Below are 22,853 nucleotides of genomic sequence, written 5' to 3' on the forward strand. Positions count from 1 at the left end.
GTGCTGACCTGTCAGTCTAACCAGGGAAAAGGATGGGGTTGGCTGGGGCAGCAGGGAGAAGGGAGAGCGGGGTGCCAACCCTTTCTGAGCATGAAGAAGTTTGGGCCAGGAGATTCAAACAGAGGGAAGGGAGAGACGCATTTCTCTTCCTCAGGGACCCACTAGAATGGACGTGTAGGCCAGAGCATTTGTGGGATTGGCTATATCCTGGAAGCTGCATAGTGACAGCAGTGCCAGCCCCAAGCAGACCCCAGGAAGGAGCCTGAAGCCAAAGAGCTATCTGCTTAACAGCCTCGGGCTCCAAAGGACAAAGGAGGGAGCGGGATTTCTAGGCACGGTTTTGTGTTTCAGTCTTTTTGGGAACAGATGGGCTTTGTGTGGGTTTTCCCAGAAGAGGTGAGCCTGGAGCCAGGGGGTCCCACATCCTCCTAAATTGTGCAACCTTTTAATAAAGACCTTTTCCTTCCCCACCAACCTTTGTCTTTGGAATCTGCGTGACAACAGGCAACTGAACCCCAATTTGTTTGGTAATGATACCAACTGATATGAAGCGTCAGATTTAAATGGCTATATTACTTTATTAATTATTGATCATATTAAATAACATTCTTATTTATAATGTTTCTCCAAATTCTGAAAGATAAGAAATCAGTTATATATAGTTTGATCATACATAGTTAAAATTGAGATATTTTTAGGACTCTAAAATTCATCTAAATTTAGACATTCTATCATACCATGAAATATATGCCTGCCACTTCTTTTTATAATTTATCAATTTACTTTAGAAAAAATTTTCTCAATCTATACCTAACAATGCAAACATCACATTCTCCATTAACCCTAAAAACAGTCATATACTTAGAAGGAATATGAGTATGATTAAGTTCTGATCAATCTTCCATCATAATTACAAAGTGAGTTAAAATTAAGAGAATAAAAAAAGTTTCATCTTCCACAGTCCTTGTAAGTACTTCAAACCACAATTCATTTCTTTACTCTATCACTACTTCCAAAACCATTTCCAGTCACTTCAGTAGAGATTTCCTAGGGCTCATTTTTTTTATCCACTCATTCATATCAAGAGAAGTTTTTGTGGAACTATTCACATTTCTACTTTATTATTCAAGCAACTGGCAATGAATGATTCAGGAAAACTTCCTGGGAAGAACAAATAGTGGTTCTACCTATAGCTGCTTTAAAAGCCTGAAGGATAAACTTTTCTAAAACCCTCTTTCTTACATAACTTCGTCTGCCAAAACAATTCAGTATCATTTTAAGAAAATTTGATATTATTGTAATAAGCATGGGGGTAAGGCAAGGAGATGAGGAAAAAAAGCCAAGTATAAGATTTGTCACATCCTATACCAGGATGGTATCAGACTCAAGAAAACTGGAATAAAATTAAATTTTTATATCAATTCAGAAATCAAAGAACATTCCCTATGTCATTCATTCAGGCATCTATAGTAAGTATCAATTTGGAGGATATTTTCCTCCATAGAGAAGATCTGTTTGCTTCTGGCAGTAAAAACACTGCAACTGAGAACCTCAGCTTTGGACTAGTAGAGAAGTAGCAAAGTTAACCTTAGCCAGAACCTAACTCACTGTAAGAAAGTAGGACCCACACTAGCTCCACCTATAGCTTCTAGAAGAAAGCACTCCTGATTCAGTTGCCCAGGATTCCCATGCAGAAAGGTCAAGAAACAAGAAATCACAAGAAAATATCATGAGACTCAGAAGGAAACAAGCCACAAAGCACGAGAACCATAATCACATAAACGAATTTTAAAGCCTCTAAGTTGAGAATTTGGAATTATCAAACACAGACTACAAAATCGTAAGTCTAATCTAGAGAATCTTATAGAACTGTGAACCTCATAACTAGGGAATAAATATTCTTCTCTAGCAAACATACAACATATCAAGCCATAATATAAGTCTGTAGAAAATTTCAAATACAGCTAATTTGGTTTGAATTCTCCGATCACAATATAACTGAATGAGCAATCTATAATAAAAATAAAAAATAATAAGGTTCTATAAAACAAGTAAAGAAGATATATTAATATAAATGGAAACTATTTAGAACCGAATGATAATGAAAATACTCTGTAAAAAAACCTTTGGTATATACTTAAAGCAATGGTAGGATAAAAATTAATGGCCTCCAGATGCTTATATTAGAGAAGAAAAATAATGACATGAACCAACAAGTTGCAAAAAGAACAACAAAGTGAGCTTGAATAAGGCAGAAGAAAATAATAAAAATAAATTAATGAAATAACAAACTAAAAATACCATTAAAAAGGTTAACAAACTCTTATTAATTTTTGGAAAGACCAATGAAATTGATACTGAACAAGTCTGGTCAAGAAGCAAAGAATAAAGACACAAATCAACAAATTAAGGAATAATAACATAATTAAAATATACTTTAGCAGCAATGAAAAAAACAAAAATGAACTATTTAACAACTTAAATGCCCATCAACTGGTGAATGGAAATAAAATGTGGTGATAGATCCATACAATGGAATACTACTACTCTCAACAATAAGTAGGAACAAACTATCAACACATACTAACATCATAGAGTAACCTCAATAACATGACACTAAGTGAAAAAAGCCAGACACGAAAGGTGATGTATTATGTGATTCCATTCATGTGAAATGTCCACAAAAGGCAAATTTATAGAGAAAACATAAAGGAATATACAGATATGTTCTTATGAATAATAAGTACAAGGTAGCAGAATTTAAGGTCAATACACAATTATCAGTTGCCTTTTTATGCACTCATAACAGAGAGAGAAATTAATAATTTTTTTAAAAACACCATTTACAACAGAAATATAAACTTCTAGGAATACAACTTACAAAAGATATACAGCCTATATACTTTCATAAATTATAAAATTTTAAGGAAAAATTAAATAACTGAAAAGATACATCCAAGGGTGTGCTGGAACCAGCTCATACCAGATCACCAGAACCTATTCTGCACACTTCTTCCCAGTTCCAGGTTCAGTGATCTCACACTGTAACTTACAATCAGCACAGAAGGAATATTTATACAGCAAGAAGTGGCAAATGCTACATGTTGGGTGTTACGGGTTTTTTTGTTTTTTTTTCTCTCTCTCTACCTTCAGAGAGGCAGTTTGCCAGAATTATCCTGGTAATATGATGTAAAGATGTTAATTGTTTTAAAGTTGATTTGCAGAGTCAATGCAATTTCAATTAAAACTCCAAAAATTTTTTTAAATTAATTAATTTATTTGTTAGTTTATTTATTTATTTTTAGAGAGAGGGGAAAGGAAAAAGAAAGGGAGATAAACATTACTGTGTGATTGCCTCTCACTCACACCCCCAACTGGGGACCTGACGTGCAACCTAGTCATGTGCCCTGATTGGGAATCGAACCAGCGACACTTGGCTTGCAGGCCAACGCCCAATCCACTGAGCCACAGCAGCCAGGGCTTAAAACTCCAAAATATTTTAAGAAACTTCATCACTTGACACTAAAATTTATATGAAGGGAAGGGGAAGAGAATAGCTTGAGGAAAAATAACATATTTTGCAACCACAAAATCAAAACATTTTGAGAAGTTCAAGTGCCACAAAAGACATTTATCAATGGGATCTAGTAGTATACACTACTGAAGGTAATATAAATTGGCATTACCACTTTGAAAAATAAACTGACATAATCTGTGAAGTTGAACACTGGCTTAACTCTAGCAGACAATAATTAAATTCCTGGTTGTATTCCCTAGAGAAACTCTTACACACATGCATTTGGAAAAATATACAAGTTTTTCTAGAAGTAATGCATCTATTATAACAACAAAAGAAAAAGGAGCTAAATATCCATCAACAGGAGAATGAATTAGTAAACTGAGGTATATTTATGCAATTTCATATTATACAAAAAAGGAAATGAATGAATAATAGGTATATGCAACATGGATATATGTTAGAGCCATAACACTGAATGTTAAAAGCAAGTTACGACATTCAATATGCTATCATTTTGTACAGCTTAAAAACAAAACAAATATTTTTTAGAAATAATTATGTAATTAAAACATTTTTAAAAGTCAAAGAAAGCTAAACTCAAAATTCACAGCAGTCATTTCTTGGTGTGGCAGGGCGCAGAGTTAGGACACACAAGTAGGCAGAACAGTAGTGTGTGTTCTAGCTCTCACATCCGGCTGAGGCTTCACAGGTGCTCACTTCATTAGGCTTCAAAACATGTCTGTATATATCAGCTATTACATTAAAATAGTTCAAATAATTGACATAATATTTTGAAATTAAGACACTGGGTGGTTCACAGATGTGTGATAAGTTAGAGAAGTACGTCTACTTCACAGTAATAAAAACACTCAATATCAAACAGTGTGTTGTTAAAACAGTCCTGGGATAGGGAGCTAAGAAGAAGCCTTATTTGTAGTATTTGCCCATTTCCATGGCTGATTTTAACAACCAGCTAGATGTTACTGAATTCTGCATTAGGAAGAGATGCTGACAATCAGCATTCATAAGCTGAAAAGCTGGATCCAGCGCAATGCATCTAGCTCCACACCTCGTATTATAGTATGGATCTCACTGGCCCTGGATACCTACCCTAAAAACTCAATCTTGCTACAGCTTATACTACTCACAGAGAGGATTCCCCGTAGTTCTGGCTTTTTTGTAGGACTAGCCCAAGTTCAGAGCAGCTACACCTGACTAGCAGAACTGAGGTATATATATATGCATGGCAAAGGAGGCCGAGGAAAAAGTATCTGGCATTTTCTTCTTCACCACTGAGACTCTAAAGATGGAAAATTCCCCCCAAACACAAAAAGAGAATTAAGGTTCTAGGAATTCTAAGTATCCATTATATTCATCTTCTGTGTATTGTTCTCAGTCAAGAAGATTTTGTCAAGCTCTATTTTCTATAATTTGTACAATAAAATCACTGTTTTGTTTTTTTATTTTACAAACATAAATAATGACACCACATATGGTGTGTGTGTGTGTGTGTGTATGTACACATATACAGTTGAACCTTGAACAACATGGTTGCGTGGGTCCACCTGATGGGGGACTCCAATATTGGAAAAATGTTAAATTCAGGTAATAGCTAATAAACTTAGTAATCAATGTATGTAAAAAGCTATTGTTTCAGGAACTGGAGGTATTACCCACCTTGACTCCAGGAGACCATAAGCAGTTCCACCTTGTGCCTCAGGGCTGCAAACAATTCAAGACAGTATCTGAGCCACTGTACTCCAGGGTGGGAAGACCACCACCCAGGACACAGATGAAAGAATACTGCAGCTTCTATCTGATTAACTTTTCCCTGAATTCCAAATCCCTTACCTATACTTTCCCCTTATAAAAAGGGTCAGTTTAAAATGGAATTTAAGAGGGTCTGTTAGGGTACAAACCCGCCATCTTCTCAGACTGCAGACCATCTGAATAAAGCACCCATAAAGATTCACTCCCTGTCTCTGCTTATTGGGTCTGGCAGATGACAGGCAGCATGAATACTGGCTTTTACAGCTTCACACCTATATGAAGACTTTTTAATAAATACTATAAATATATTTTCTTTTCCTTATGATTTTCTTAATAACCTTTTTCTGGTTACCTTATTATAAGAATATAGTATGTATACATATAATATACAAAATGTGTTAATCAACTTTTATGTTATTCGTAAGGCTTCTGATCAACAGTAGGCTATCTGTAAGTAATTGGGGAGTCAAAATTATTATATGCTGATTTATGACTGTGCAGGCATGGGAGTTGACACCCTTAACCCCCTTCAATGTTCAAGAATCAACTGTATACCTGTAACAGGGTACAGAGTATGGGCCCCTGATAATATGGAAACACCTGAAGGCAAGATTGGGGGCAGGGAACAGTGGAAAGTACAGCATTTAAGACACACTACATAACAAAGGCAAATTAATAGCATGCCTTTCTGAAGGGAAGAAGGCTGCTGCTCTGGCCAATTGTGTAGTGACTATGAAACCAGGCGGTGAGTGACTCCTGACATAGCCTGGGGGGCAGATGCCTTTGTGTCACTGGGAACTCCTGCCCTGACTAAAGATGGCAGCCAAAATAGTGTTAAAGACACTGGAAGCTGACAAAAATGGCAGATACTAATGCACCACAGGAAGAGCCAGATATGAGATCACATAGGAAGTTCTGAGCCAAGCATTTAAATTAGGGCAGGCTGAAGGTCAGTAAGGGAGCCATCAGGTCAGGGGAGGTCCGCAGAGGTTAGTAAGTGAGCCGTAAGGTCTGTCTGCCTGGAACGTTTGCCTGGAAAAGACAGCAACAGAGCTGATGGAGCAGTGGAGACCTGCCAGGCCAAGCTACCCAGACATGTGAGAGGTGCTTGGAGCTGAATGAACTGTGACCTGGAATGCTGAGTTGCAGACTTCTGATCCTCTCACGGACATATGGAGAAGTCATTCCCTCAGTATGTGGACTTCCGGTTTGAGACTTTAGAGCTTGGTGTAAGCTCTCTCTTGCTCTGGGTTTTTTTTTTTTTTTTTTTTCAGATTTAATGTGTTTTATTGATTAAAATATTACATTTGTGCCAATTTCCCTTCCCTCTGCTCCCCTCCACCCGGTGGCCCCCCTCCCTCCAGTTGTCCCCCCCTTTTAGATTATGTCCATTAGTTGTGCATACAGTTCCTCCCAACCTCTCTCCGTCTATTCCATTCCCTCCTACCTTGATCCCCAATTCCTATATCATCTCCCTCCCTTTCCCCATTCCCCCTCCCTGTTGACCTCCCCCCAATATGCTTCCCGTACCCACAGTTCCTTTTCCATTCTCGTTGCCTATTTAGTTTGCCTTTGTTTCATCTCACTAGCTTCTGTTTTTTTAAACCAGTCCCTTTAACATCTCATATAACAGTGGTTTGGATCTAATGAACTCTTTCAGTTTTATTTTGTCCTGGAAACACTTTCTCTGTCCTTCTATTCTGAATGACAATTTCGCTGGATAGAGTATTCGTGGTTGTAGGTTTTGGATTTTCATTACTTTGAATATTTCTTGCCAGTCCCTTCTTGCCTGTAGGGTTTCCCTTGAGAAGTCAGCTGATAGTCTAATTGGGACCCCTTTGTACATAATTCTTTTCTTCTCTCTTGCTGCTTTTAAGATTCTCTCTTTATCTTTAATTTTTGACATTTTGATTATAATGTGTCTTGGAGTGGCTCTCCCTGGGTCCAGTCTCTTGGGAACTCTCCTTGCTTCCTGGATCTGCAAGTCTATTCCCTTCCCCAAGTCTGGGAAGTTCTCCTTTATTATATTTTCACTCAATTTTTCAAGTTCTAGTTCATCTTCCTCATTCTCTGGCAAACCAATGATTCTTATGTTGGGCCTTTTATAGCTGTCCCAGAGGTTTCTGATCCTCTCATTGTTGCTTCCCATTTCCTCTCGCTGCATTGATTGACTGCTTGTTCCTTCTCCATATTCCAGTTTGTTGAAATGAACTCTGGATTTTTTTTTCTCACCATCTTTCTCGTATGCGGTTTTGTTCCTTTCGTTATGAAAGTTTTTCGCTTCTTTCTTATCTTTTTCCTGCTCTTTTGTGAATTCTGTAAGCCATCTGATAACAATGGCCCAGAACTGAGCCTCTGACAGGTTTCTTATCTGTTCATCTGTCAGGTTCTCTATCTGCTGCCTGGTGAGTTGTGTCACCGGTATTTCTATAGTTGTCTGCCTCATTTTGACAGATGCGTTTTGTTTTCTTGGGCCGGCTGTCCGGGGCAGTGCCTGTGTACGCGTCATAAATCAGCGACCGGCGCCTGCCTGTCCGCGACCTATTTCGCAGCCCTGTGGTGCTTTCTTTGGGGGCGGGGGTCCAAGATGGATTCACACAGTTATTCAGCTAGGAGACAGGGATCCGTCCTCCCGCCCCCCTGGGCCTCACTGTTCAAGGCGATGGGGCGGCCGCTCTCCCCAGCGCCAGAGTCGCGCACCGCCGGGATTCCTCGCCGCCCTGCCGCTCCAGGTGCGACCGCAAACAGCACTGCCCTCTTTAACTCTTACCTGCCCAAATGGCACCGCTGGTTTATAACTTCATATGTTGGGCTTCCGTGTAGTTTTATTTTCTGGAATTTCTAGTTATCCTTTGTTTTGAAGTAGTTGTATTCCTCTCTAGTTGTAGAGGGAGACCTAGCGTGTCCGTCTAAGCCTCCATCTTGGCCGGAAGTCTTGCTCTGGGTTTTTAGCTTTTGGATGTTCTGTGCTTCTGGCTCTGCTCCCTGCATGGACAGGAGTGCTCGTGGGACCAGAAGATGCAGGGCCCACAGAGAATGGGAGCCCATTGCTGGAGGCAGGTTCCCACACTCGGACAGTGTAACATGTCCATGGGTTTCCTGAACTGCTACTTGGAGGCCCAGGAAAGTGCATCCAGACCCTGAAGGAGAGAGCTGCAAAGAGAGGATGGTGACTCTGAAACCCACAAGTGTACATTCCAGAGAGGATGGAGATCTGTTTGTGTGACCAGCTGATAGACAAATAAGTATACAGGGAACTTCTAGGCATGGTTTTGGCTTGTAGCCTTTTGGGAAGCAAAGGAAGTTCTGGGTCACATGGGAGAACAGGGCTCTGAGCAGGAGTGCTCACAGCACCGCCCCCTGCCCAAGGTTGGAATCCTATTAATAAAAACCTGTTTTCTTCAACATTAATTGTTGAGTCATGTGGGCTGAAGGCACCAAGTGGCCAAGCCCTGGTTTGCATGATTACATACCTATACACACATACATACCCTCCAACTCCAAGATTTTAAATATGCCCCCAAATGAGGATCTGCTCACTGTTCCCCCATGGAGAATTACATTGCCAAAAACTAGCAGTCTAGCAAGAAAAGCAACCTCCCCACCTCACCAAGCTGAGACAGCGTCTCTTCGTTGTATGTAGTTCTGACATAACAGGTGCTTCACTACACTGACAGCATTGCTTTCTCAGTCTTTCATTAGGCAGGGCTGTCCTGTTATCTCTGCATCCTTTGAATTTAGCACAAATATACATTCAAAAATGGCTCAATTAATTATTCCCTTGTATTTCTGCTGTAATTTATTCAGCACTTAACAGATGTGAAAATGTGGTAGGATCTTTACATAAGTTATTTAGTTTATTTCCAGAACTACAATGTTAGGATCATTTGTGTATCTTAAATGAGAAAATAGAGAGCAGAGGGTAAGATACTTTGCCAGAGGTCACTTACCTAGAGAGGCAAAATTAGAATTCAAATTCTGTCTCTCACTGAAGTCTGTCTTCTGTTACACATTCTAAAACTATTCTTAATTTTTTACATATTTAAAGCAGATGTAGGTATAAAGGGCAATGGTATATTACCTATTAAAAGTTAAATCTTCTCAAAAAAGATCAAGAAAATTAGAAGAGAAGTGGCGTTGAGCTGGGATTTGAAGAATAAACAGTAGTCTGTCTGGCAACTGAGGGAAGGGCATCCATTCTCATGGCAATTATCAAGGTGCTGCAGCAACAGAAAGCTGATTTTAAAAAAGCTGCTGTGCCCCAATCTCTAAAGTAAAAGGGGTGGCAGTGATAAATTCTATTTTCAGTGCTGTTCTGAAGACTGCATAGATAATTCATATAAAGTACTTAACATGGGACCTGGCACAGAGCAGGTTCTCAATAACGACAAGGAGAGGAGTTAACTGAAGACCAGGGTTCTCCTAGATAAGTTAAGGGCTTATCTCAAAAATGATACTGAGCAAAGCAGGTCAATCTCATCAGGGATACTGAAAGAAAAGACCTTGGGAAAGTAGTCCCAAATCCTGATCTCAAATTTTTCAAGTGATATTCATATACAGCAAGAGAGTTTATATGTTAAAAAAATAATAAACAATAATACAATGGAAATTTCTGAATCACAGATATGATGATATACTTACCAAAAGAGATCTGAAAGTCTCTACCACTTTGAAAAATTTTTTAAAGGCTATCATACATGCTTGGTAATTTAGAAATAGACAACATAATCATGGCTAGGTTTTCTCAAACTTGAAATCCCCTGTAAAAAGCATCAATTTATACATCAAAGTAACAGCACAGCACATAGTTTCTTTCACTCAGTCACTCAGAGCAATCACGGCAAATGAAATACAAGGAAAACACTATGGGACTCCCTGTCAAAAGCAACACTTCTCCTCATGTGTCATTTGCCTTCTCCACATCTCTATTCTTCACCTCTTTAGCTTTTTGTTCTCTGGGAGAACTAAAAAAAAAAAAAGTTATAATGAACAGTTTGTTTTCAATTATCAGGAGAGTATCTATCCAATATATATTGTTTTGTTTAGTGATTTTAAAACTCCACAGAAGTCCTATTAATAATGACCAAGAAGCACTTGTAAATAAAGCATAGTAAAATAAGGCTTTCTGTTAATCCACTGTTCTGAGAAACACATGTGTAATTTTAAAAGCTCATTAAAAGGGGCACTGGTAAATTCTTTTATTTAGCACAGAATAAACTAATATATATGAGACAATCCCATTTGATTTAAGTTAAAACTTAAATTTTTAAAAATTATTTCTTTTTAAAAACATCTAATTTCCAGTCTGTAAAATTTAAGGCAGTGAAGCCATCTTGTGGTTGATGTTGGGATTGCTGAAGCTTTGAGTTAGTCACTTACATCTGGAAAAATTGTCTTTAATCAGTTCCACAATTAAAAGGGCAATGGGCAACCTGTCAGTCCTAGAACTGACATGAAAAAAATAAACACAGAACAGAAAGCCTTTTCTGTTAGGGCTCCAGAGAAATGCGAAATGTCATCACATACCTGGACTGGGTGACAAATTTTTTATGTTAACCTATATTTTATAATTTATGTCTACACCTTGGTCGGAAGAGTAAAACTATGAAAATAACTAGAACAAAATATAAAGCTTATAGAAGAATATGAACAATATTAAACAGTTTTAAAAGAACTATAGTTTCATTTCTTTTGTGTCATGCCTTTTCCCTATGATTTTCAGCTTACAAATTACCATATTTCAGGACTTTGTAGTATCTGGGAAATGCAAAGACTGCCCTGAAAAACTCAGAAAACAGGATGCAAAATGTGGCTTCTCCATCACACATCCCTCCACTCTTGAAATCTTTATGGCCTAAAAACCAAGCATAAACTGCCTATGGGAAAATCTTTCAGGCTGGGAAGCCTAGAGATAATGCCACCTTCCCACCCTCGCTGCTTTTTAAATTTGTCTGAAAACTTTGCATCAAGGTTATGGAGAAAATTCAAGAACTGCAAAATAATGTTGAGAAGTAAATGGAAGAAAAAAGTACCTAAGCAAAACTATATTAATAATAAAGTTACTTGATCTTTTCACCATTCTACTTTCTCCCAAATTAATCAGTGATAATTAATAGCAATTATTAAGCCTAGTTTCAAACTCCAAATTACCATGACCTACTGAAGGCTGCAGACGTGCTTTCAAATAGCAGGGATGTACCGCAATTCAGTGTGTCTTCTCCTAATGAAAGACCTACAATCCTTCTTACCTCATCACAGATCTATCAGTTCTCCATTCTTCCTTTCCACTGTCAAATTCCCAAATGTTGAGAATGGTGTTAAGTCTTATTAATTATAATAAAAACAACACACATCATGTGAACATTTATTTTTGGCTACACCGAAGAGGAAGTTTGAAGACTCCTCTCTACACTCCTTTAATCTTCCTCCAAAGAGAATTATACCCTGTCCCGGAGATTCTCCAGAACATTGTATGACCCTAAGGCCTAATAAATAAGCTTCCAAAGGGCTTGGAAGACACCTAGCTGTGCCCTTTCAAAGGGACCACACAGACAAATTAAGGCAGCTCCTATACACAGCCTCTTCCTGCTTCTTGCTTCTTAATTATTTGCTTCTTAAATTTTGGGACAAATGTTCTCCAATCCTCATATTTGCCTTTGGTTTTCTCTCTTAAAAATTGTAATGTCACTGGAAGACTTGGAACTTAGTGGAAATAGTCAGAGTAGGGCTTTTGGCCTGCTTTCATTCGATTCAACATGGGAGGAGACAGATACCGTGTCACTCCCGAGTCGGACTGCACAGCCATTCTCGGCGGTGCAGATAGACTCTTAAGAAGCTACACCATCGTCTCTCGAGACGGACGGCTGCCGACTACGACGATTCTATCACAAACAGAAGAACTTACAATAGCTCAAGCAATTTGAGTTCTGCATTAGGGTGGGGTCAAAACCCAGTCAATAATGAAGTATCCATTTGCCCTTGGATGTCTCTCAGTAACAAGATACCCAAACAAGGTACAGTATTCCCTCACTTATCATGGGTATTAAGTTCTAGACCCCCCTGTGATAGGTGAAAATCTGCGAAGTAGGAACCTTACATTTATTTTAGTATTTGTATATATATTAAGGCTTTATAAACCCTTCCCACACTCTTATAAACTGTTCCCAGTCCCTTATTAATCTTTCCCATTCCCTTATTAACTTTTTCCACACTTTTATAAACACTACTTATGTTCTTAAACATATTCTACACTCTTAAACCTATGTAACTTTAACAACATACATATACAGTACTGCAAAATCCCACGATATAGGGAAAAATCCGCAATAAATAATTAAATATAATATTTTTAAAAATCCCGTGATACAGTGAGTCCACAATAAGTGAACCGCAAAATAGAGAGGGACTACTGTAATAAGGACTTATGCACTCTTAGATCTCCAGGACAAAAATATCATCCTAAATTGTTCATAATTCTCAACCTTTGCCATATATGGTGCACTAGGTTTAGTACTGCACTTTTTGATGTTATGAGGGAGATAATGTTTGTAAAATGAGGGAACTAAAATCTAGCAAGGTTAAATAACTTTTCAGAAGTCACAAAAACTAATAAGCAAGAGAATCAGGATTTAAGTCCAGCCGGATAATGCTAAAATATGTATTTTTCCAATATGTTACCAGTTCCTATCATTTTATCCTCCCTCTCCACACACTGTCTGAAACACATCACAACCATGCCTCTGCTTCCTGAGAAAGCTAGTCTTATATTTTAACTTTTCTGTCTACATTAGATTTTTGAAAGTTAATTTCCAGTATTATCTGTTTGGAAGATCACTAGGTAACCCAGCTCATTCATCCATTCATTCTTTATTAATATATAAAGAAAACTAGAAAATAATATTATTTTATACCAAAATCTGACATGTTCAAGGGACTAGAGAGATTACTTATTCAAATACTGTGCTTCCTAAATATTGCCCTATGTCTTAAGCACAAATTAAAACAAATTTATTTAAAATTTATTTTAAATAAGAACTACAATATACATAATTAAAATTTATTTTAAACAAGAACTACAATATACATAATCATTATAAAGACATATACATGTCTTTATAATGATGCATTCACCATTAACATAGCAAAATACTGATAAATAAGCATTCCAAAAAAGGCACAAAAAAGTGACTTTTACTAGATTTGTCTTATTTTACAAAGAAGCACAAATAATTCAATTCACATCAGAAATAATTTCTTAAACATTTACTTTGGCCTAAAATAGTTGTATTTTTATATACTGTATGGAGTTTTAACTAAAGGCAAATAAAATGAGCAATTTCTGTGGATCAGCTTCTAAAATTTCTATTGAATTCTTTTTCAAAACATCTTCACTAATACTCTGAAGAAAAGTATATTTGGTGTTAGAAGTAGGAATTGAAAGGAAAATATAATCAAAGCAGAGCAGAAAGATGTTATTCAACTCAATTTGTTTCATATGGAAAGGGCCTTTTAAAAAATATATTTTCTCATTTTATGTATAAATTAAAGTCACTTAGCATTAAGAATATTTTAAAGGATAAAATTTGGCACAAAAAATTCTACAAAGATTTTTAAGTTGTTTTTAATGTTGTTAGCTAAATTAAAAGGAAATCCTAAAAAGACCATGGTATAAAAGTATTTAAAGGAAAAACTGTTCTGAGAAAGTGGAGGGTGCAGAGTAAAGTCTTATCTTCACCTTCCCCATAAGTTTAGAACAAAGGTGGGTTCTCAGAATCCCTTAAGACACATAAAGAGAAAACGGAAAACAAAAAATCCAGAAACCTTCCAATTTTTCTTAAATAAACTAGTATAACCATGCACAGACACTGCTTTGATATTAGTTACTGGCACTTTTCCAGTAAAGAATTTTTGCATTCATCGAACTTGTCCAAGATTGCTTCCTCATCTGAGGTTCCATAACTCAGCAATTTTCTAAGTATGCTTCCTGGACAAGTAGAATCAACATCCCATAGAGATGTGATCAAATTCTAAGGCTTTATCCCAGTTTAATTAAATCAGAAACTGGGGCTGGGAGTGGGGATGTGTGCTGTTTTAGCCAAGCCTGAGTGTGATCCTGGTGTACAATGGAGTCTGAGAACTACTACCACAACCAAAGGGAGTGGGGAGGGCGGGAGAAAGAAATGTAAAGAAACTGGAGAGGACTCTGAGAACAATGAATTTGAAGAAAAAGCTTGAGACTGAGACTAAACAAAAGAACCAAGATACATGGTTTCAGCAAAAAAGAAACCTGTGGCAGTGATATTTACAAGTCTTTTAGTGTATGAAGAATTATTTCCAAGGGAATGTAACCAGATGTTCTCCATTTCCCTTGAGGGAAGATAAAGACATTATGGACTTTAAGTTGCAACATAAGAAATTTAGATTAAAATATAATCAAAGGTTGCTGACATAATGTTGTTAAACAATAAAATGAATTGCTGAGGGGTTTATAGAACCTCTTCTCTGAGTACCTGCCTCAAAAAAACTAGAGTAGGTTAGTAACTCTTATGGTTCTAAACAAATACCATTGATAGCATTAGTGAACTAATATTAGCAATGTGAAAAATATGTTGTTACATAATAGAACTTTTAAATTACCTAAAATTTAAAATATCTGTGGTGCAATAACTATAATATTTTAAATATATGATGTTAAAATAAGAATGCTTATTCAAACACAAAACATACACATTCAAAGTATTTATTTAAATTAGGGTTAATGATGTTTCTTAATAGTTCAAAAAGTGACCAACAGCACATAGACCAAGAGCATGTGATGAAAAACACATAGAAAATTCTTGGCTGACACAATTTACATGCATTTTCAAATAAAAAAAAGAAATTAAACAGGAATGAGTAAGAAGTTAAAGACTAATTAGTTGGGATCTGAACACTGTATCCCTGAATTTAAAAAAAAAAAAAAAATCACTGAAAAACACTGTAACATAAATATATATTTATACATATACAAATTCAAAATGATAGAAATAAACAAATTCATGGCTTTGCCAAGTGACTTCTAATATTCTCTTACAATCTTATACTTAGTATTAATAAGTTCAGTAAATAAACATGATGACAGGTAACTAAAGTAAAAAGGTATGAAAAGGTATTTGTCCTGAGCTCTGATAATATCCAGTAAGTCTCATATGCAAACGTACCATAGCTATAATTCTTAACACAAAAGTTTTAAAAAATGTTTAGAAGTCATCAAAAGTTTAAGTCCTAATAATTTTCCATGTGTATAGGAAATCACTGTAATAATGATTCTGTGACCTGTTTGCCTCCAAAACATTTTGCAGATGCACTTTCTGTTGACAAAAAAATAATTCCAGTAATTTAGTGTATATTAATATTTATTACAGTTAGCATAATTTAAGAAGTTAACATTTTTCTTTACCTTTTCTACTTTTCCACCATTGATGTCACTGGGGAGGAATTTCTTGCCAATCGTTCTCAAGTCTGTCTAAAATAAAAATATTATTATTAAAATATAATTATAAAGAAAAGTTAATCTAAATTTAATTCCAATCACAAACAGAAGATAAAATTACTTAAAGTTTGTGGAGCAGAATTTAAATAAATGTTTTAGCTGATCTACATATGTATACAATCTTTCCAAATAACATAGATCCACACATATATTATTTAAAGTGTACCAATAGGTTGAACACTAATATATAGATAGCCCTCATTCTGGTCATATCTCTTTAGGTAACCTTTTAACTTATTAAATATTCTCAATTTAATTCTGGAACTTTATTTTATGCAAACCACAGCCTTACTACAAAAGTAACGCCACAATCAAAAACCGAATTAATTCATCAAAGGTGTATATTTTTTACTATTCAATCTTATATAAGCTTGATATGCAGAGACATGTAAACACGTTATTCTATAGGCTAAAATACCTATAACATAACAAAGCTATAAACATGCAAATATCGCAGGGAAGAATTAAACTGCAACAAGTAGTTATAGTAAGACTTACCCTTACTAAAAATATATTTTATCTGCTTAAACAAATTACAAAAATTGAAGTTGGCAACTAACTGCATGAAAATGCAGAAATACATATTACTCAGCAAACCAAAAAGCGAAACACAAAAACGGAAAACTTAATTGAAGGCCTAACATAGAGTTATCGCATTTCTGACATAAAACCAGGACTTCAATTATACAGTCTTCATAAAAAGCAGAACTTTTAGGGATTTCTGTCTTCTTTAGGAAGTAAAAACTAAGGGAATGGTAAGAAATTTGTTCATGGAAAAACTGTCAATACTCATGAAAAAGGTCTAATTATTTAAGTTATTATCTTGAAAACTGAGAGTGTGAGGTTAGATTAATAAATTTGTATTATTTTGTTACTCCTTAAAATATAGCAAACATTAGTTCTTCATTGCCTTAAGAGCAAAATAAAATAGACTTGGAGCACCTTTAATCACATAAATTATAAGGGAGAAATCTATGTTAGACTTAAGGAGAAAACACTAGATGATTAAAATTATTATAATATGAAAGGAATACATATAGAGAAGTAGGATAGTCTTTAAGTATCTATTACTGAACATCTAAAATAGTAGAATATTATTTTATTTGAAATATTCATAAGCGGTCAGCTTAAGAAGTATATGTTATACAATCCCCACAGATCTTTCCAGTCTTTTACTACCATGATTCATAATTTATTTCTCAATATAATGCATGAATCATTTCTACACTAAAACTCACCAAATGGAATTGCCAGGCAAACTAAGCCCCAAATCCAAACATTTGTTTAACAATACTTTAGGCTTTTCCTTTTTGCAACCTCCATCCAATAACAGAGTGAAAGAATTATAAACCATACTTCAAATCATAGCCTTTTCACTTTGAAAATACTGAGTGACATATGGGAAAAATACTTTCTTATACTACCCTTCCCTATATTAGGATTATTTTGAAGGTGAAATGTTAATGCACAAGAAGCACTTGACACAATGACTTGCAAACAGTAAGCATTTAATTCATGTTAGCTATCATGTTTATTTTAGTGAATATAAAGCATGTACATTTTACCATCTGAAAACGTATAACCTTTAAGTCAATAATACAACAGTTCATAAAAACATAGGCATTATTTTGAAGTCACTCAAACGCTGAGATGTTTAAATATATATGAGAAACAGAATATATACTAATTTTATGATACAACATGGCCACTCATTTCTGGCTTTTATCAATAATGATGAACTAAATAAAAATGAGGCATTGAAATAAAGTAGAAATGAGCATTAGACGAAAATGTGATTCACTGCAAACTGTCATTAACTAATATAATCTTGGACACTGTCACAAATTTTCTAAATCCAGTTAATTTATTCCTCTATAAAATGGGAGAGGGGAGGGGGGACCCCCAACCCTATCTCACAAAGTTGTTGTCAGGCTTAAAGGAGACAACATATTCAAAGTTTACATAACTTTTAAATGATATACATACATAAAGTTAATGTTATTTCATTGTTCTTTTAGCAAAATGAAAACAACCAACCAAATCTATAAACACACTAAATTCAAAGTTAGTTTAGAGTACTACAAAGACAATTTTATGTTTCAGATGCCATTATATCAGGATCACTAGTACACATAGATCCAAAAATACACTTACACTGAACATAAAAAAATTATGCAGGAGAAATATTTAGTTTTTAAATACACATGCATATGAAAACACACAAAAGATTCCTATTTATTCAAGTTCAACAAAATGCTTATTTGGAAAGTCATTTTATATAATACAGAGTCTTTAAAAAAACCTGTTTCTAAATTTTTACTAATGCACAGTATTCAGTAACATAAGACTGGGCTAAGATAGAGGGGAAGATGGCCGCGGAGTAGGGACAGTGTTCTCAGCTCGCTCCTGTTAAGGAGAGACTCCAGGAACGAATGCGGAGAGGAGTGACTGAGTGAGTGTGGATCTCCGATAGCGTGAACAGGGAGGAGAGCATGGGAGCAGCATGGAGGGGGGTGGAAGGGTTTACCACACACTGCAGGCTGAGTCATTCCGAGACTTGGTGCATCTGCAGTAACAAGCTGGAGAGCTCACTAACCTAGAGCTCCCCCTGCTAGGGGCACATCGATAAGTGAATTCTTGTAGGGAGTTAGGGAGAGGATTTGGTCGAAAAAGCCAGAGGAGGGAGAGAACAGTGAATGACCAGGACTGGGAGAAACTGTGTGATCTGAGTCTAGAGGGAAACCTCCTCAGCTGCAGCCTCCGACCAAAAGCTCGGCACTCCGGGAGCACACAGCACTAGCGCTAGGGCCCTACAGAACAAAGGGACAGGTTTGGGGCAAGGAGACCGGCTGCACAGAAAAGCTGCTGTGGAACTCCGGACCGGGGGAGAACTGAGCAATCGCACTAGAATCCCACAGAACAAAAGGCGGGTTTGGGGCCAGGAGAGAAATAGGACGCACAGGGTGTGTAAGTAGGGAAGAGAGCAGAGGCTGTGGTTCTGGAGTGGAGACGATTTTAGGGCGGGGAGAAGGGGCCGCAGGGAAAGGCTGCTGCGGAGCTCCAGACTGGGGGAGAACTCCTGGGTAGGAGAGCGCTGTGCTGACCGACGACACTGGAATCCTACAGAACAAAGGGACGGTGCTGGGTGGGGAGGGAGATAGAGCTCGCAGGCCTATAGACAGGGAAGCCAGCGGAAGCTGTAGCTCGGAATAGAGACAGTTTTGGGACAAGGAGAAGAGCCCACGCGGGAAAGCCGCTGCAGAGCTCCAGACTAGGGGAGAGGCCCTGGGCAGGAGAGCACCACTGGGCCCGGAACTTTGACCGACTGTGCCAGAGTCCTGCAAAACGGGGGAACAATCTTGAGACAGCGAGAGAGGTGGGGTGCGCAGGCATATAGACAGGGAAGAGGGCAGAAGCTGTAGCCTGGGAATAGAGACACGACTGGAGGCAGGGCGGGGATTGCTGGCAGGCACAGGCCTGACCAACAGGGGGAAGGAGTAGCTGGACAAGCCTGAGGAGGGCCGAGGGTGCCTCAGGAGGGGACAACTAAACGCAGCTCACAGCAGAGCAGCGGTAGGCCCACGAAAAAAAAGACTAGCAACCCCAGAATCAAGCAGAACCCTCCCACAGCCAGCCAACCAAACAGAAAAGATTTGAAACTCATGGAATTTTGAATAGGAGCCGACTCAGGAAGGAAGGAAGGAAAAACAAAAAAAAACAAACAAACCAAAATACCTAGAGACTGTGCCTAAAAGTTGAATTGAGTTAAAATCCTCTCATTCTTTTATCTCGCACTCTCTCTCTAACTGCCCCTCCTGTCCTTTCTTATTCTCTCTCCTTTTCTCCTCTCCTCTTCTCTCCCTTCTCTCCCCTTAGCATGTCTCCCTGCATCCTATTCTCAGTTAATTTTTTAATTTTAAGTTCTCTCCCTTTCTCTCTCTCTCCTTTCTCTGCATTAAGCACATTCAATTTTATTAAATTTCTTTCTTTATTTTGTCCCCCTTCAATCTACATTCGTTTTTCTTTCATCCCTTGCCCTTATTTTCCTTCTCTCCCTATACATATTCTCTCTCTCTTTCTTTCTCTCTTCCTATTCCACTTTATATTCTAATCTTTTAATATTCAAATTATAATTCTAATCTATCCCCCTCTCCCTTCACCCTCCCATTCTTACCCCTTCTCTCTTTCCACCCCATCCCCTCACTTCTTTCTCTCCCTCTTGTATTTCTCTCTTTCATCCTATCTTTTGTCAATTCTTCAATTTCAATCTTTCCCTCCCTAATATCTCCTCTTCCTCCTGATTTCCTTCCCTCCTCTGTGTTCTTTCCCTCACCCATCCTCTTGCTTTCCCATCTCTTATTCCTCTCTCTATATATTCTCTCTTTCTCTCTATCTTGCAATTTTATATCATGTTTTAATCTCCTAATTTTTTTATAATATATAATTTTTTAAAAAAATAATAAATCAGTCCCCCCTCTTCTTCCTCCCCCTCTTCTTGCCTTCTTTCTCCTACCCTTCTCTACTTTCTCTTTCTCTTTCCTCTCTCCCTTCCTGTCTTGCTATTTTCTACTCTGTATTTTTATTCTTGAAAAATTCTTTCTCAATCTGTTTCCTACCTTCTAACCTCCTCAGCCCTCTCTTTCAATTTCTGGCTGTCTGTCTGCCTGGATGTCTGTTGTGTCTATCCTACCTCCCACGCTAATCATATAGCATATACCTATTATATAATCCTAATACTATACACTTCCACTTTCTCACTCCACACTGTAACCCTCTCCTCCTTTTCAAACATACAGTGTAACTGTTAATTGCTGTCTTACATAACCTTGATCCCAATTGCTAATATTATTATTCTATCAACTTCCAGCTCAAAAATTACCCTTCCTTCATTTAAAACAACTCTTACCTGTTTCTCCTACGAAATAAGAGTCCCAATGTCTCCACAAGTATATTAATACGGGCTCGTTTGCAGCCTATAGTGAGATTGTAGTTGGGGGAGATATTGGAGGGTGTGGGTTTCTGCCTAGGTTCTGTGATTAGGTTTTAGCAGCACCTCCACAAAAGATCTCAAGACAAGGTGGGCAGAGTGACTCTCAATCAACTACCCAGAGAAAAAGATCCACCAAAGAGTAGCTGAAATACAACCAGACAGATTAAAGAAATAACATCAAGGACAACACAGACGGAGATCCAAGAGGGTGGAGGAGTAAGTGGAAGCTACACTAACCTCCTCCCAGGACCAGCCAGTGTTGACTCAGCCTCAGTACAGCAGACAGACCAACCCCCTCCAAGTGGTGTCATACTAAGGGGAAATAAAAGCCCTGCCTACAGGAATTAAGCTGCCACATCCGTGGTCCTTAAGCCCGACGGCTAATCACAGATTGAGTAGACAACTAAAGAAGACAGACAAAGGCAGGAGATCACTGGAAGTCTCCAATAGGCTGCCTAGGGCCAGTCTGGTACATGAACTGACACTACCAGAGGCAGATCCAGGAAGAGCAGATCATTCTAAGAAAGCACCAACAAACAATAGGAATCACAAAAATGGGGAGACAGAGACACAACCTCCCATCAAAAGGGGAGGTAGAATCCCCAGAGAGAGTGCTAAATGAAATAGAGGGGAGCAAAATATCAGATACAGAATTCAAAACATGGATTATGGAGAAGCTGAATGAGCTCAGCGGAAACTACAAAGAACTCCAGGAAAACTACAAGGAACTCCAGAAAAACTACAAGGAACTCACAGAGAATTACAAGAGCATGAAAAAGGACATAGAAGCTATCAGTAAGAGCCAGGAGGAAATGAAGAATACGATCTCTGAATTGAAGAACACAGTAGAAGGAATTAAAAGCAGGCTAGAGGAAGCAGAAGATCGGATCAGTGAGCTGGAGGACAACGTACACAAAAACACCCAGACAATGCAACAAAATGAAAAAAGACTGAACAAGATTGAAGAGGTTCTAAGACAGCTGCAGGACAACATGAAATGTAATAATATCCGTATCATAGGAATTCCAGAAGGAGAAGAGCAAGGGATAGAAAACCTCTTTGAAAAACTAATGACAGAAAACTTCCCTCACATGAGGACAGAAAGAGTCACGCAAATCCAGGAAGCACAGAGGGTCCCAATGAAGATGAACCCCAACAGGCCCACCTCAAGACACATCATAATTAAAATGGCAACCTTCAAAGACAAAGAGAGAATCCTAAAAGCAGCAAGAGAGAAACAACTAATAACATACAAGGGAGCTCCAGTAAGGCTATCCTCAGATTTCTCAGCAGAAACACTACAAGCCAGAAGGGAATGGCAAAAAATATTCCAAGCAATGAAAATCAAAGGCCTACAACCTAGAATACTATACCCAGCAAAGCTCTCATTCAAAATGGAGGGTGAAATAAGGAGCTTCCAAGACAAAAGAAGGCTAAAAGAATACATCTCCACCAAACCAGCAATGCAAGAGATGCTAAAGGGTCTGCTTTAAGAAGATAAAGAAACAGAGAGAGACAGAGAACAACACGAGTACAAAGGGGAAAATGACAATGAATAAGTACTTATCAGTAATAACCTTAAATGTAAATGGATTAAACACTCCAATTAAAAGACATAGGGTAGCTGAATGGATTAGAAAGAATGACCCACATATATGCTCTCTACAAGAGACCCACCTTAGAACAAAAGACCTACACAGACTGAAAGTAAAGGGATGGAAAAAAGTATTTCAAGCAAATGGACATGAAAAAAAAGCTGGAGTAGCAATACTTATATCAGACAAAACAGATTTCACAGCAAAGTCCATAAAAAGAGACAAAGAAGGGCATTTCATAATACTTAAGGGAAAAATCCATCAAGAAGATATAACCTTTATAAATATATATGCACCCAACTTAGGAGCACCCAAATATATAAGGAAAATTTTGAAAGACTCCAAGAAAGATATAGACAGCAACACACTCATAGTAGGGGACTTTAACACCCCATTGTCAACACTGGACAGATCTTCAAAGCAAAGAAACACCAAAGATATTGAGGC

General features: G+C 37.5%; 1 protein-coding gene across 6 annotated transcripts in view; it reads right to left on the bottom strand.

The window, feature by feature from the left end:
- Positions 1–22,853, bottom strand: part of TDRD3 (tudor domain containing 3) — a 179,113-nt gene that overhangs the window by 80,737 nt on the left and 75,523 nt on the right. For all 6 annotated transcript variants that reach the window (XR_016507406.1, XR_016507405.1, XR_016507407.1 and 3 more), the window contains exon 3: positions 15,729–15,794. Coding sequence is in view for 3 of the 6 variants with exons in the window: in XM_090258148.1 (XP_090114274.1) it covers positions 15,729–15,794 (66 nt within the window). In the remaining 3 variants the exon portion in view is untranslated. The remainder of the gene's footprint in view (positions 1–15,728; positions 15,795–22,853) is intronic.

This window comes from Furipterus horrens, unplaced genomic scaffold (genome assembly GCF_987537825.1).
Source record: "Furipterus horrens unplaced genomic scaffold, mFurHor1.1.pri manual_scaffold_12, whole genome shotgun sequence".
Lineage (NCBI taxonomy): Eukaryota > Metazoa > Chordata > Mammalia > Chiroptera > Furipteridae > Furipterus > Furipterus horrens.